Source organism: Ziziphus jujuba, chromosome 10 (genome assembly GCF_031755915.1).
Source record: "Ziziphus jujuba cultivar Dongzao chromosome 10, ASM3175591v1".
Taxonomy (NCBI): domain Eukaryota; kingdom Viridiplantae; phylum Streptophyta; class Magnoliopsida; order Rosales; family Rhamnaceae; genus Ziziphus; species Ziziphus jujuba.
Window position 1 is genome coordinate 26,950,590 of NC_083388.1, and position 16,431 is coordinate 26,967,020.

Genomic DNA, 16,431 nt, shown 5'->3' on the forward strand with positions numbered 1-16,431 from the left:
GTGCCTCGAAATAATATATCGAACATCCCCATTTTATTGTATTTTACTTTCTCTAATTAAAATGATGACAAAGAATGGAAAAATAAATTTGACAGAATATATTTTCCAATTAAATAAATAACAAATTTGATCATACGGCTATCTCATGTAATGGCACAGAAGTAACCATAAAAATGTAGCATTCACATTTTATCTTCGTATACATAACAAGAAGTTTATATTATAAACAAATATAGTGAAATGTCAGTTAACACCGCTAGCAGACAAAGTGAGAGAGTATTTATGCTTGAGATAAGCTTTGATGAAAGCTTCCAATTCACCATCCATTACAGAAGCAATATCTGATGTCTCAACCCCTGTCCGTACATCTTTGACCAGTTTGTACGGATGGAAGACATAGTTTCGTATCTGTTGGCCCCACTCAGCCTTCACGGCATCTCCACGAATTTGCTTGATTTCAGATGCTCGTTGCTCCTCTGCAATGACTAGTAATTTTGCTTTCAATCGGCTAAGAGCTTTGATTTTGTTTGCTAGCTGGGATCTTTCTTCTGCATTTTGTTTAAAGTGAGAGTCAAATTACAAATCAGAATAGAAAACAAAAAAATGTGAGCTTTTGTTACTCTTTTTTTGTGACTTAATCCAACAGAGTTCAATTGGGTGTAGATAATAAAGGGTAGGTGTTTAAAACAGAAAAAGCAAAAACCAAAGTTGAACAAAATATGGAGTGAGAAAACAAGTATATTTCATCTTAATGCCCCATCTTCTCTGAAAGCAATCTTGCACTTCTCTAAAAACCATGTTGTTTTGTTTTCAATCAGATATAAAGGATTATTAAAACAGATAATGATATTAATGTTGTCATGTACACCAAACTATGGAAGTCCAAAAGGATTTTGAGTCAAATCATGGCAATGCACTGACTAGATTCATAAATCATATAGTGTTATGAATAATTGGAGTCAGGTATGTGGCTAGAAAAGACCTGTACAGCGAACAGTAACTCCAGTAGGGATGTGAGTAATCCGGACAGCAGTTTCAACTTTGTTCACATTCTGGCCTCCTTTGCCACCTGCCCTTGAAAAACTTATTTCTAGGTCCTCCTCAGGTATTTCAACATCCATTGATTCTTCAGGAAGAAGAGGCATGACTTCAACACCAGAGAAGCTCGTCTGCAAATAACTTCCAAGTTAAAACATAGAATAGCATATACTAGATAATCTCTTCCTCTATTTTCTATACCAGTGGATTCTCAAAAGGCAGCTTCTACTAACAACTATTAAGCCTTCTTCTTTTACTTTCCTTGCTCACTCTCTATGCTAAATTTTCTATGCTTGTAAGCAGGAAACTTTTTTCTTGGTGGGCTTTTTTTTTTTTTTTTTTCCTTCCCTACCTATGCTTTATTATTATTATTTTTTATTTATTTATTTATTTTTCCTTCCCTACCTATGCTTTATTTAATCTCAAGATATTAACGTGTCCGATCTCTAGTTTTAAACCATCGCATTTTCCTCAACCAATGTATAGTTACCTGGCGAAGTCCTTTGGCATTAAAAGGAGATTGTCGAACAATTCGATGAGTTCCTTTCTCACCAGACAAATATCCATAAGCATAACGACCTTCAACTTCGATTATTGCTGATTTAATCCCTGCTTCTTCACCTGGGGATTTCTCAACCACTCTAGTCTTATATCTCTGTTTCTCCCCCCATCTAACATACATCCTGAGAAGCATGTCAGCCCAATCCTGCACTGGAAATTATCAAAAGGTTTTATAAAAGAAAAGCATAAAGAAAAAAATTATTATTCATCAACCATTAGAGTTTCATGCAAAACATAGAAAACTGAGAAAAGCCATGTCATCTAACCTGAACAACTTATAAATAACAATATCTTTGGATCTGCAAATGGCTAATCCATCAAACATGCGGATAATATCAAAACTAGCCCTCAATAAGAAATCCTAGTATTAAAAAAAAAAAAAAAAAAAAAAAAAAAAAAAAAAAAGAAAAAAAAGAAATGAGACTATATGCAGGGCATCCCATAATTAGTCATTTTACAAGATTGTCGGCTTAAACTAAGTTCACTTGCTTGCTAGGCCAGATTCTGTAACTTTTCCACTTCCAAAAGTTTCACAATGAAGGTGGTAAAAACGCCAGTTAAACTTTCCTAATTCAGACAAGATGGCCAAGTCATGACAAAAAAGCAAAAATTTTCTAAATGCAAGATGCCACGAGTATTTCCCTCCAACTAATAAAAATTAAAAGAATTTGCCACCACAACTTCCCATAATGGTTGAACCATTTACCTGAGCATCAGTACCACCAGCACCAGCTGTTATAGTTATAACAGCACCTTCTTTGTCATAAGGACCAGAAAGAAGTTGAGTCAACTCAAAACGATCCAATCCCCTGTTCAATTCCTTGATGACACTCGAAGCCTCTTCAAGAAGTGCAGTGTCCGTGGAGTCCATCTCTTCAGTTAGCTTAACTATTGTTTCTGCATCTTCAACCTGCATTCATTTTATTATCCCATCCCATGTCACATTAAGCACGAACTATTTTGAAGGTTCACCTTCTATGCTTTAACATACCACACATTTATCATCTAGAAAAGTCATAAATGACACAAAATAGCTACCCAATCAGAATTTTATAGCATGCATAAGGCCACAGTCACTACTTTAAGCCCATCCCATTATTTTGATCCCAAAATCAATGCAAAGGAACTACCATCACATAATAAACTTACGGAAACATGTACACACCTTAGTTTTGAACTCATTAAGCAATTTTATCCTCTCTTTGACATCAGTCAAGGCCAAAAGGGTTTGTTGAGCCTTAGCTCGATCATCCCAGAAGGAGCTACCAGCTGCTTTTGATTCCAAATCTTCAAGCTCTTGTTCTAATTGTTGCAGACCAGCAGAGGCTCTTATTTCTTCAACACGTTCTGAGGTAGTTTCTACATCCTTTCTTAAGGAATAAAAATCTGAAGCAAATCCAATCAATCTCAAAAAATGAGGAAGCCAAAGAATATAAACCCACATACTGCAATTTGGTTATACGGCATACCTTGCATTGCCCACTCTCTTGTTTCATTGTTGGCATCAACGCTTACTTGGCTCTCTTGGGTCGCAAAAAAAACTGAGACAAATTGAAAACTGTCAACTGAATAAGATAATTTCATTTCCAAGAAAAAACACAAACTCAAAATCACTGAAGATAGTAAAGCAACATTTTTTATTTTGGAAGTACAAAAAAGTGAAGGAATTCAGATAAACTCTCATACAAACCATCAAAAATTGAAAAGGAATTCCTTTTCAGAAAACCTTTGAAGCTCCCAATACAATAATACCAGATGAGTTGCATAGAGCTTAAAATGCTCTTGCTTAAAACACTTTACAGAAAAAAAATATTAAAAAAGAAAAAAAAAAAGAAAGAAAAATATATAGAAAAATAAAAGCTTTGCGTTCACTCACCAGAAAGAGGAAGACGAGATGGGGTTGAGAGGTTTATAGACAAAGTGAAGGTGGTGGAAAATTGACAAAAACATTTGGGTTTTGGAGGTAGGAACTGTAATGGCAGTCGAAGTCTATAGGTTGTGGGTATGGGGGATAAGAAGGTGGTGGAGCTGAACAGAGGTCGCAGAAGACCTTCCATGGCTTTTGCTTTTCACTCCCAAAAGAGTGAAAGGCCTTTCTTACTACGTCCTTCTGGTTTGTGCCGAGTAAAATATGGATGACGAAAAGTGGGGACTGTTGAATTTGGATTAGCCACCACCGTATGATCAGTTTCTGTGACCATAATGATGTGACCACGTGGTTGCCACTCGCATCCATGTCATCATCGCGTCCTCATCTTGTCCTTGTTCAGCTAATGCATCCTATCAGTTAATGCATCCTAACCGTTCATTCATACTAAGACGTGTCTTAGATGATAAGATGTTGACAATAGTTTTAAGTTTGAATGACGTTTTTTTTTTTTTTTTTTTTTTTTTTTTAGTGAAAAGTCAATCCATCATGATTTAGCGATTAACTTTTTTTTTTTTTTTGGTTCGATTTTTTAATGGTTAATAATGAGATCATTTTGTCGGTTCGATGGAATTTTTTTTATTATTTTTCCCAATAATTTTTTCTTATTTTTTTTCCACTACAAAAGTCTTAAGAAATGAGACTTCCTTTGTTCCTTCTTTCTTACTAATGGGAATAGCAATCTCTGTAACATGGAAATTAGCAAAAATAATGATGCATAATGAAAATGGAAGATATTAGGAAAACGAGCAGCTGAAAAAACCCAAATTCAGCTGAGAAGATTTTATTAATTATAGGATTCACTGTTACAAGACTTGAAGGAATCATTGACAAACATAAACACAAAAATAAGCTACTTTCACATCTACATTTTATTCTTCAATTTTATAAGTAGTGGAAGAACTTGATGGAAATTGCTTCATTATTTTAATTCAGAGAATTGGCTTGTTTCAGAGCCTTCAAAACCTTTTTGCAAGCAACTTTTTTGGCGATATCCTTGTCTGAGGATTTCTCCGTGTGTTTGTAAGTTACCCCATTAGCTTTGACCTCTATTGTTACGGAAGTCTGTCCTCTCCCACTGCACTTTACTGGTTTTTTCATGTCATAATGCATTTGTTGGCAAAGTTCATTCAACTCTTTTGCAGGATGTTGCTTCACCGTTTCAGGCGTAACCAATGGCTCCAAAAGAGGTCTTATACTCTCAAACACTTTTTCTTTGCTATATCCAGAATCCACAAAAATTGCCCCTGCCAGAGACTCTATAACATCCCCCAGTACCTGTCACAAAATTAACAAAAAATTCTCATAATTCAAATCATCATCCCATATACATTACACTACAGCAGTGTTAAGATTTTCCATTTTGAACAAAAATTTAGTGCAATATAGATTTAAGAGTTTCCATTTCTGGTTTGTATATATGTATATCATATAAACATGTATATCATTGTATATCATATAAACATGTATATCATACATGCAACAAATGGTAATGACTTACCTTGGGGAAAGATGTCTCTGTTTCCCACCCAAATGTTGATTCTGAAGACAACTTTCCAAAATTGTCAATTGTTTCAGCGATGTGCTTGTGGAGATGACGTGAGAGATGAAGAATGTGCTTATGCAATCCAGCCTTAACTGAACATCGTGCATAACAGTCGTTGTTCACTTGAGCAGACCTCATGTCAGTTAACAATCCTGGTGATAACCCAGGAAATTTATAGTACAGATGTATAGTGATGAGATAGTCCAAGACAGCATCTCCCAGAAATTCTAGCCGCTACACAATTGGAAAATCATTTTTATTAGCAAAAATAATAATTATAAAAAATGATAATAATTTACTAGATATGCAGAACATGAAAATAAATATTTAGAAGGTTTCAGTTTATCTGAAAGAGTAATAATTGCATCAAGTTTCACATGCATCATGCAGTGGATTATACAATTCTTAGCAAAATTAAATACTACTTTTAGATTCTGATTTATGTGTATGCAATACAGTCCATAGAAAAGCTCCACCCAACAGCAATAAAGTGCGGTGAGCAGAAGTGATGATAAGAAATTACTGAGTAGCATAATTCTCACGAAGATTATCTACCTGATAACATCTTGGAATCTGAGGAAGCATGTAAGAACCATGGGTCAGTGCTTCAACTAACAGAGAAGGATCATTGAATGAGTAGTTCAGCTGTGACTCTAAATGCCTGATATTAATATGCTTCTCAGGTTGCACTGCAAAATTTCTTTCATATGGTACATGGACAAGGTCAACATTTATACCAAGCCAATCCAAAAACATTACGGCAGCTACCTCACCACCTGTGCTGAGGAATGCACCAATTAGTGCCTCAACAACATCAGCAACCCTCTTACATTTTACCTTCCTTTTTCCACTAATGTAAATTTTCTTTGTATTAAATAGATACTCCTCCTTAATTGATTTATTTGTAGAATTATCTCCTGGTATAAACCACTTCTTAGGATCAAAAGACTCGTTACGAATGAAGCCCTACATCATTAGTCAAATGGTGAGCAAGTCAGAAATACAGCAAATTATTATCTTAATCATTAGCACAACTAAACAATGTAAAGTTCAAAAATAGTGATAGTTTCAAAAAATATCTGAAAGAACGACCATCCTGATTAAGAGTGATTTCAAGCCTCAAATATTGCCTAAAAGTAAATTAAAATTAAAAATGCTAGACAAGAAAAAGAAAAAGAAAAAAGAAAAGAAGAGAAGAAATTCCGGAAGTTCTCAAGTTTTACTGCACTAAGAAAACAGATACAATGTCTAGAGCTCATAGGTTTCTCAAGTATCATAGGTTCAACTCATCTGAGAAAAAGGTAATGCATCTCCAAAAATGAAATTACAGGTTCATGCCACCAGAAATATGCCACAATGAGAAGTATCAAACTTATGTTAGCATATCAAAGATCCAACCATATAAATTATTTTAAACAATCCCTTTCTTTAAGGACTCAAGGATAGCAAGATTTAGCTTCTTCTTTCTTTTTTTTTTTTTTTTTCCCGAATTTCTTGTCTAATGTGGGGCAGAAATATGCCTTTTCCTATCAATAATTCTCTTGCAACAATTAAAATGTAGAAAATAAAAAATAACCAACACTGTAAAATTAGAGAATAAAACTAATTAAATAACAGCAAATTCAAGAAGATGACTGCCAAGAATGTGGCATAATAATAGATACCAAAGAAGATAAAAGTTACCGGAAGTTTGCGGTTGCATCCACGTATACATAGGGCGGCATTAGAAATTATTTTATCTTTCTTTGCACTAAGAAGGCCCTCGTGAAGATTATGGTAGGTTTTAAAAAGCTGTTGACTAGCAGCATATTTGAGAAATGAATCTCCAAGAGTTTCTAAAGATTCCAAATGGAACACCTCTTGGCATTCTTTCGTGGTAATAGCTTCCAAGACCTACAATGCAGATATGGGTCAGTATGAGAAGTTCATAAACACAGCTAACCAAATAGAAAGAGACAACAAAAGATAACTGTAAATGCCTTTGTCAAACACAAGCTCAAGCCACCATGAAACAAAAGCAAAATGACTTGCAAAATTTTGCTATAGTGGCTGCCTCACCATATTTGCAATGGAGGTGAAGTATGATTTCAGCAAATTTTTCTTCTACGCCACACCACATGCGGTGGGGGTGTGAGGCACTCATCATAAGGTGAACATGCAAGCCCAATACAGCAAAATTGAACTCTTGTAATATGATTCTTATTCATGTAGATTAAAAATAAAGATACCTCACAGGTTAACTGATAAAAAAATAAAAAAAATTAAAATAAAAAAAAAAAAACCTAAATTTATACTGATAGCTTTAACAACAGGCAACTTATTTTGTATCTAATAGCTTGAAATCAACCAATGCTTGTATTATATCCACTGAAGTGATACAAAACTCCACGGAAAAGTTAAACAGCAAGAGCAATTCAGGAGAACAACAACAGGCAATCAAATGAATTCAAGCCTAACTTTTACACCACTGACAAACTGGTATAGTAATAATGATTATAACAAATTTAATGACCAGGCAACTCTAATTACTAACTTTAAACAAATGTCAGTTAAGAGATAGATAGGCATGGGATATATTACATCATGCCTTATCAAGTGAAAAATGAATCACTTGGAGAACGAAATACCTTGATGGTTGGAATGACAACATTTTGCGTGCAATGATCCAAAAGCATCCTTTTCAAATTGACAGCAAGGAGTAAAGATTCAACCCGATGCATTATTGATGGTACAAATGAGAAGGAATAGAAAGTGCTTAACGATATAGGTGACATGATAATGGAGCAGAGTTCAGGTGGCAATTCAACAGACATGTTACTTGATTCTGCAAAAACGATAATAATTAGGTTAAAAATCATAATTTAGATCATGTCAATGGGCCATGTCTAACAATGTATTGCACCTTATACATTAATATATATATATATATATATATAGGCAATGTGTGCATTTTAGCTTCTCTTTTTTTTTCTCTCTCTTTTTTTTTTTTTTTTTGGCTTTAGTTTAATACCAAAAGAGAAATCGATTCATCTTGCTTATGTTCACACAACTGCAATTCTTCCAAGTTTTGCTAGTCCTTTAATGAAAATTTCACAAGCAGTGCCATACAACTTCATTTTTAGTTTGCATAACTAAAAAAGTCAATGTATGATGCAATTCCTTTGTAAATGGATTGTAAAAGACATCCAAGGACGTTTATCAGTTTCCATAAACATGAAACAATTTAATCAAATCAGTACTTGGAAGTTCTGGTACTATGACAAAACTGGGACAATACATTGTCACAAGTTTTGACAGACCAAAAATATGCAAAATAGAATCCCTTATAACCTTATTAATATGGAATCAAACAGGACAACCAACAAAATTGCAACTGAAGACATAGTCATATAAATTACATCAAGTAACCTTCAAAATTAGCGTGGGAACAGTGATAAATACAGTGTAAAGTTTATTTTCGAGTAAGGAACCTAGAAATTAGAGGAAAGAAGTCAAAAACATTGACCATTAGCATCATATGCTTTTCTTACTTCAATGAGAGAGTCTGGTTCAAACACAAATAAAGTAAGAGAATCGAACCTCTTTCCTTTCGTTGTTTGCACCTTAAAAGACAGTTCTGCACTTTGAAGACTTTTCTGCCATTAAGTAGTGATTCTTTCTCAAACCATAAGTTGATACCATGCCTGCAGCAATTCAAAGTAAGATTCCACTTATTTATATTTTGAGACAGAATTATTGACAATTTTATACCCAAAAAGTAGTAGATGAGAAACTACATTGAATTGAGCAATAAAATATAAATTTCTCATCTATATATAATTATTTATAATATATAATATATATTTAAGTTCATTAGAAACAGAGATTACTAAGATACAATGCTGGGAGGACATACCGTTCTTCATAATAGTTCTTGTATGGAATATTTCTTCCATTCTTAAGCTTTAGAAGCGAGTTTCCATTCAGATTCAAAATATCAGTGATGCAATAAACATGATTGTTATGAGGCGTATAAACCAAAGAATTCTTGAGCATACAAGCACAACGAAGACCATCTTTTGTATGTAAATACTTGGGTAAAGAACAATTTATATGATCCTTCTCATATTCTTCACATGAAAATAATACAGAGGTAACAGATCTCCAGTCAATTACAAAAGGTCTTTGGTCTACGCTGGTGGCTGGGAGAAGAAGATAATCAATCTCAAGATTTTCTCCCAAATCAAGTCCATCTAAATCTTCCCTCAGTTTTGCTAAGTTATGATCCATAAGCATTCTGAAGAGAGTGATTTGAAACCTTCTGGACACCATCACCTAGCACATACACACAAACAAAATAACAAACTGACTCATTTTGTGTATCCAGTACATGCATAAGCAACAAAAGATAAGTAACAATACCTGCTTATGGTTAAGAGAAATAACCCCTTCGTATTTAAAGCTCACTGATAAACTGCCTCTGTCAACTTGCAAGTCAAACTTCAAATTTGCAATGTCATAATCCAACTCACTTCTCATGCAAAGCACAACATCATGGACTGGAGTCTCATATTCAAAATTTTGCTTCAGCTCAATTCTGTAGCAATGGTACAATATGCTGGCATCCTTTGGAATAAAGGGTCTGACCATCTCAACTGGAATATAACTGGGTTGCTCATCATCATATTGCTGACTCCCTACACATTAAGAAATTTGAGACAAAAGCAACATTACTTCTATAAACGTTAACAGGGCATAAGAATGATCAACTTACCTAAACTAAATGACTTCTAACTTTTGAATCACATTGTGTTTAAAGCAGTCAACCATGGAATAATAAAAGGTAGTACGGTATAACAGATTACCAGTCTCTTGTGCATCATCTTCTTCCACAACCGTATCTGGAACAAGATTATCAGTTAAAGCACCAATCTGATGAAGTTTCTTACATGCTTCAAGGCATGCAATCTGCTTAAGAATTTTAACATTCCCCTGTGCATGAATAGCTGGTAATGGACAGCTCTTGGGAAGGTGGAGGGTGCAAGTTTCATTATCCCACCTTGGGGTTGGTTTGAAATACCTGCAGAAAATAAAATGGCAGACATGAATATAGATAAAATAGAGAACAAATATGGAACAGCAAGGGAAATGTAACTTGAGAAAAAAAACTAACTAATAAAATAGGGTACAAAATATGAACAGCAAGGAAAATGTAAATTGAGAAAATAAACTAACTCATCGGAAGGGAGCCTTGAACAGTAGAAGTATATTAATCTAACACTTGAATGCAGGGTTACAATGGCTCCAGTACTTTCAACACAATAAAAGTATCCATCACACAAATCACTTTCAACAGGTGAGCATGGAAGGGAAGCATGGCTTAAAGACTCCTTCCTCATAATTTCTCCACTACCAAGATATTTCTCTAGTCTGGAATATGTACTGAGATCCCCACTGTAGATAAGAGATTAAAACTAACATGTATGAGATCCTAATCAACACAATAAATTTCCAAAAGAGTAAGTAATTAACTCAATTAAAGCTTAGCAGATTAAAAGCTCTAGGAAAAAGAGAAAAGAAAAAAAGAGGATAAGTATAAATATTTAAGTGGTCTTTACAGCAAAACCTCTATATAAACTAGATTTGACAGTTTCTTGCAAAAATTATAGATTAAGCGTTACCTCTTCACCATTAATATATAATCAGAATTCTGCCTCCTAGCACGGCCTCTGGACTGTATGAAACTACAAACAGTGGCAGAAGGGTCAAATCTAATAACCAAATTGCAGCTTTGAACATCTAAACCCTCCTCAAGAATCGATGTTGCAACAATGATGTTCACCTACAATATATATCCTGTTGCTATCAGAGAAGTCAACTCATATGGGAAGATATAATTTTGATTTTCTGAGCAAAAATAAACATACCATGCCTTTCCGGAATTCATCCACAATTTCATTTTGTAATTTTCTTGTTTGGTACTGCAGCCCATTATGATTCCCAGCCATGTATTTTGTTTTCCAATTATTATGCTTTGGAAGAAACTCACTTAATAAAGATTGGACAACAATGGCTGTGATGACCCTTTCCACAAAAATTATACATCTTAAATCATTCAAGTCCCTGTACTTAAACAATATGGTAAAGTCATTAAGATGTAATGTTTTACTGTTGACATGGGATAAAAAAAAAAGGTTGTAAATGAATGAAATTATATCTAAAACACATGTTTCACCAATATGGTGATAGCATAAACAATAGCATAATAAAGGTGAACAATATCATAGACAATTAAAACAAGATAAAATATTATAACATCTCAATGCAAATCACACACAACCCTAACAAATTGATTAAGATGGATATATAAAAAATAAAAATAAAAAATTAAAGTTTTCAACAAAAAAATCATAGATGCATTAGAAAATATAACTGTCGCAGACTATCAGTAATATCAATTTTTCCCATGCATATCATTACCAATAAACATCACATTTGATATCAGAACTTAAACCTGGACTTTACATCATACCATCAGCTATCAAAACTAAATCATGCACGAAATGCCAACCTGTATTCAAGAAGCGATTCAATGAGACATAAAACTTTCTCAGTCATAAGCCCTGCATCAACATTCCCTTTTACATCATCACCAATTGTCCAAGCTGGATCTAAGATAACAAGAAAATAAATAAATAAGTAAACAATGCAAGCAACAATGACGATCCAAAATCAAGATTTGTTCTATGTAAGTTAGAAAAGACATACTGGTTGGCAGGAAAGCAGAAAATTTCGTACAGACATCCAAACTGAAATTTTTAACTATTCTGTCACCTAATAAATCCGGTTTCTCCCACAGAAAATGGTCAATTGCATTGCAAGAGAAGGACTTTGCAGCCTGTTAAACAAAACAGAATCAGTCATGTCAACTTTACCAGTGCCAATGACAAAAAGAGCAAAGCCAAGAGCGTTGTTGAATAATACCTTCACAGCTAGCCAGACACCAAGTTCACCCAGACAAAATTCAAAAGCTGAAAACACCTTCATTATCTTTTTGCACATCGATTCTACAGCGGCTTCATCATCCAAAATTTTCAGGGATAATTGATGCTGACACAGTAAACCAAAAAGTCAATACCCTTGAAGAAGTATACTAACACTTTCCAAATTAAGATATATAGGATTTAAGAAGAAAAGAAACCATGCCCCTGAATTTCACAAAAAAACAACAAAATAATGACCATAAACACATACCTTATCTTTTAAAATCGTCAGTTCCTTTGTTAAATGTTCATACAAGGCATATGGGATTTCTTTATGCCTATAAAACTTGAACTTCGGAGTTGAAAATGGTATAAACTCAGAAAGCACAGATTCGTTAGCACATGTATACACCTGAAACCACAAAAAGGGAAAACAACAGTTAATTCATAAACCATCTCAATACATATTCTTATACAATCAACCAAGCAATCAAAAGGTGAAATGCAAATCAAATTCTTATATGTTACAGTTTTGTATAAGAGCTTCTAAGGATTACATTTAGCTTCTCCAAATAAATAAGAAACAAACCAATAATTCAGCAATCAGTGTATAAACCCTTGATGCATCTGCTATATGTAGAATTATCAAACAATAAAAATAAGAGTAAAATACAAATGCAATTTGCAAATACTATCTGCATTATGAAAGTTTTGATAAATTTAATTAAATGGATACACTAGATGTCATATACAAGAACGAAATCCCATTGTTATATTGTTCCTTTACATACCTAGAAAAATGCTCTGAATAGGGGTAACAAATTGACAAAATATTCTAAGTGGGACATTAAGAAATTCATCATCTTTAAGAAAAAGAACATAAGCAACCTTTGAGTGCATCAGGTTTTCCAGTTCCTGAATTGCTTTCCGGTAGGAGACGTCTGTTGCTCCACCTAGATTAGAAGAGGGAAGAAGGTTCCAAATCAAAAGATTGTTTTATACCCAAAAAAAAAAAAAATTTAACACATTAAAGTCTAAGCTTATAATACCTTTTGTTTTTATGGGTGAGGCAGTCATTCCAAATATTCTGGGAAGATCAGATTTACCAGAATATAACTGATGGTGATAAAACTCCTGCATATCATCCAAATTTCAAAAAATAAAAAAGGCGTGCATGTTACATAAAAGATAAATAAATAAATTTGGTGATGAAGCAAAATGACTTGTAACCAATAATCTCCAGTTAATTATTCATTTAGAACTAGGATGATGTCCATTACCATGTGCAAAAAAAAGAATATTACTTGAGAATCAAGCAATTAGAAACCTGTCCGATTATAGAATTCATTCATGGAATCACTTTCACTGCAAATAGAATAAAATCATGAATAGCGATAAAATAAAACAAAACAAAAAAATAAAGAACCCACCTTCATAATGCAAGCATATGGATCATTACCCTTGGCATGGTGACATTCATCAAGTATTAAGACCTTTATCATGCTCAGTTTGAAAAAGCTACACCGCAAACCATCAAGCAATATTGCAGGTGTCATTATAAGCACCTGTAATTATAGAACTAGCATAATGTAGCAAACCAAATTGGCTAGAAACTTCGAATATAAAATTGAAATATAAAGGCATCCATATGAGCTAATTAAAAGACGCTGCATCTGAGATCCATAAAAATACATCAAAATTTTCTGTCCCTCAAATTTAATCAAATAAGACAACACTCACCTCGTGTTTATCAATTTCTTTTTTCCACAATTCAGCATTCCAGAAGTCAACTCCCATATCTCCCCAGTACATACCAACATTCAAATCGGTATTCATTTTTACAGCCTCACCTTGCTAAAATATGCAAGCAAATAGATGAAACGTCAAATCATAACTCCTATAGACATAAAATGATCCTAAAATACTCTTGTGATAGTCAGAAGGACCAGAGCCAGACTACAAATATACTATCAACATTTAGAGTAGAAAATTTGCATAGCAAATGTAACATTTCTAAATGTAAGCCATTCCTCAAATTATAGCATAATGCTGAGTTTAATATGGAAGTTTTTCTATGAACTTAATTTTGAAGCCCATACATTACAGTTAAAAATTTATTGCAAAGGCTACCAATTTGCATAGAACATGCATTAGTGAATTTCAGCTTCACAATCATATCTAAATATTTAAACTTTTGTTGAATGCAACAGATTTAAATAGGAAATTAAAAAGACCAGCAGCATTTCAAAAGTATAGTAATTTTATAAATATATTTAACAACCCCAAGCATACCATTTGGATCATAAGCTTACAAATATAATCAATCCATGACCTTCATGACATATATGCATGACATGTTCTCGTGTGTACATACAGATAGAGGACAACTGAAATGACCGTGGTTGGCATACCTGAGAGACCAAGACAACTTTGGGAACTAAGAAAACAGCAATGTAAGGTGAAGGCTTTCGGAGAAGATGGGCGTAGGTCCGAAGAAGCATGATGGCAATCAAAGTTTTGCCAGAGCCAGTCTCTAAGTAAACTATAGTGTTCTGCTTGATAGCTTTTTCCAATGCTTCCAACTGATAACTGCAAACGCCCACAACAGTATACAAATTTAAACAATATAAATATTTAAAAAAAAAAAAAAAAAAAAAAAAAAAGAGGAATTGATTGAAATCACTATTTAATTCATCATAACAAATTAAGGAAATGGTACAAATTAACTTCAATTTTGCCTTTCATACTTCGATAGAACAAAATAACGAAACATATAATTAGGAGAAACCATTAAACCGCTCTTTAATTCATTATAGGAAATGAAGGAAATGATACAAGTTACTTTTTCTACTTTTGCAATTCATATTTTGATGTAACAAAAATAATTAGGATCAAAAGTTATAACTTGTCTTCCAATAAGTTGTACATTTGCAATTTATTATTATTATTATTTTTTCCAATTTTTATTCATCAAATTCATTTATTCACAAAATTATTTACTTTCTGGCAAACGGGAGAGAATCAGCCGATAGTTGCTGGGATCCGTCTATCTCCATGCTAACTGGTTCCATATCTTCTCTCTGCAGCATTATTGATACATACAACACCATTAAGATCCCAAATAAATAAATAAACAAAACAAAAAAAAAAATTTTTTAACAAAAGTAAAGAATAAAGAAAAGCAAATCAAATTCCCCCATGACGCCATTCTTCTCTTGAGCACGGAACAAAGATACAACACCAATGTACTAAAATGTACATGAAACCCATTAAACTGAAGCCTAATCCCAGTACAAAATGAGAGCTCTAAAACCCCAAATCCAAATACTCAGAGAAATTGATCCAAAGTAGAAAGTATGATCGGAGGGAAATAAAACTAACCCAATAAACAAAACCCACAGAGACTCAGATAGTTCCGAAACCGTGAAAAATTTGCAAGACTAACAGAAGCCACTGAAGCAGCAAAGTTTCCGTGGGATTGCTTCGGTATTTATAAGGAAAACCCAATAGTGGTTTTGCAACAGTGACTTCAAAAGGAACACCTTAGTGAGGAAGCTACTTCATGCGCAAGTTCGCATAAAGAAAGCGTGACCCACCAAGTCTCTGTCATTATTCTCTCGGGTCATTACATTATATCAATAGAATGTACAATAACGAAGAGACTCCTCTCTTTTTCTTTTCAAATTTTCGAAAAAATTTGAACTTTTCATTTTCTTTATTTTCTTTTTTTCCCCCCTCGATTTGCGTTTTTAGCTCTAAAATATTTGGTTTTTCTTTATTTTCATTCGCAGTAGTGAAGATTCTCCGATACTACGCACAAGCTCTTGTGAATGATTGGCCACTGGGGTCGTCAGATAAAATCATTATTTGTACATTTAACCAAGAAAACCAAGCAAAAATTACTTTTTTTTTTTTTAATGAGAAGATAGCTTTCTTGGTGACCAAGCTCGCTACTTCTCAAAGTCAGTCAACAGCATCGGGTTTTATAGAGTCGTTTGATTTTGGAATCTTTGCAAAAGAAATAATAAAAAAATAGGACTTTCTTCCCTCACCATGATTTTGCCGCGTGAGAAAATCGCAAATAACCATTGAAAATTTTGAATAACGTGATGACCGGGGTAAAGATTCAAAAAGAACCAGAGAAAATAAATAAAAAAAAGTGAGAAAAGAAAGTTTTGTAAATATTAGTGTCATGACAACGATTTAAGTCTCATTAAAGCAATTTTTTTTTTCACTTAATTGTGAAAGCTCCTATTTTTAATTAGCTCCTAATTAATACAATTTCAACAACAAAAAGCCAATCTAATCCTTGGCTTAAAGCAATTTAATAATTCAAATTTATATATATTTTTTTATTTGCTAGGAATATTTTATAATATTGTATTGTATTAATGAAT

General features: G+C 33.4%; 2 protein-coding genes across 5 annotated transcripts; both read right to left on the reverse strand.

Moving 5' to 3' along the window:
- Window positions 1–162: 162 nt before the first annotated feature.
- LOC107412496 (peptide chain release factor PrfB1, chloroplastic) lies at window positions 163–3,725 on the reverse strand. 2 transcript variants are annotated; one of them, XM_016020271.4, is made up of 7 exons: window positions 3,476–3,725; window positions 3,069–3,140; window positions 2,765–2,985; window positions 2,306–2,509; window positions 1,529–1,744; window positions 983–1,169; window positions 163–548 (listed from the first exon to the last, which is right to left on the reverse strand). In XM_016020271.4, the coding sequence occupies exons 1-7, from the start codon at window positions 3,654–3,656 to the stop codon at window positions 244–246; spliced, it is 1,386 nt and encodes a 461-aa protein (XP_015875757.1). In that variant the 5' UTR covers window positions 3,657–3,725; the 3' UTR covers window positions 163–243. The 2 variants fall into 2 exon arrangements, with proteins under 2 accessions (XP_015875757.1, XP_024926370.1); XM_025070602.3 differs by having other exon boundaries at window positions 3,069–3,157; window positions 3,476–3,697.
- A 538-nt stretch (window positions 3,726–4,263) lies between these two features.
- Window positions 4,264–15,886, reverse strand: LOC107412535 (endoribonuclease Dicer homolog 2). Of its 3 annotated transcripts, XM_016020323.4 has the most exons (23): window positions 15,416–15,886; window positions 15,035–15,114; window positions 14,446–14,623; window positions 13,775–13,888; window positions 13,465–13,599; window positions 13,084–13,168; window positions 12,923–12,987; window positions 12,306–12,446; window positions 12,036–12,161; window positions 11,820–11,949; window positions 11,623–11,722; window positions 10,979–11,174; window positions 10,733–10,893; window positions 10,287–10,505; window positions 9,917–10,131; window positions 9,474–9,748; window positions 8,968–9,386; window positions 8,652–8,755; window positions 7,700–7,896; window positions 6,756–6,965; window positions 5,628–6,038; window positions 5,028–5,306; window positions 4,264–4,804 (listed from the first exon to the last, which is right to left on the reverse strand). In XM_016020323.4, the coding sequence occupies exons 2-23, from the start codon at window positions 15,103–15,105 to the stop codon at window positions 4,454–4,456; spliced, it is 4,182 nt and encodes a 1,393-aa protein (XP_015875809.3). In that variant the 5' UTR covers window positions 15,106–15,114; window positions 15,416–15,886; the 3' UTR covers window positions 4,264–4,453. The 3 variants fall into 3 exon arrangements, with proteins under 3 accessions (XP_015875809.3, XP_048324502.2, XP_015875810.3); XM_048468545.2 differs by lacking the exon at window positions 15,416–15,886 and having other exon boundaries at window positions 15,035–15,133; XM_016020324.4 differs by lacking the exons at window positions 13,465–13,599; window positions 13,775–13,888; window positions 14,446–14,623; window positions 15,035–15,114; window positions 15,416–15,886 and adding an exon at window positions 13,315–13,368.
- Between the last annotated feature and the right edge of the window lie 545 nt (window positions 15,887–16,431).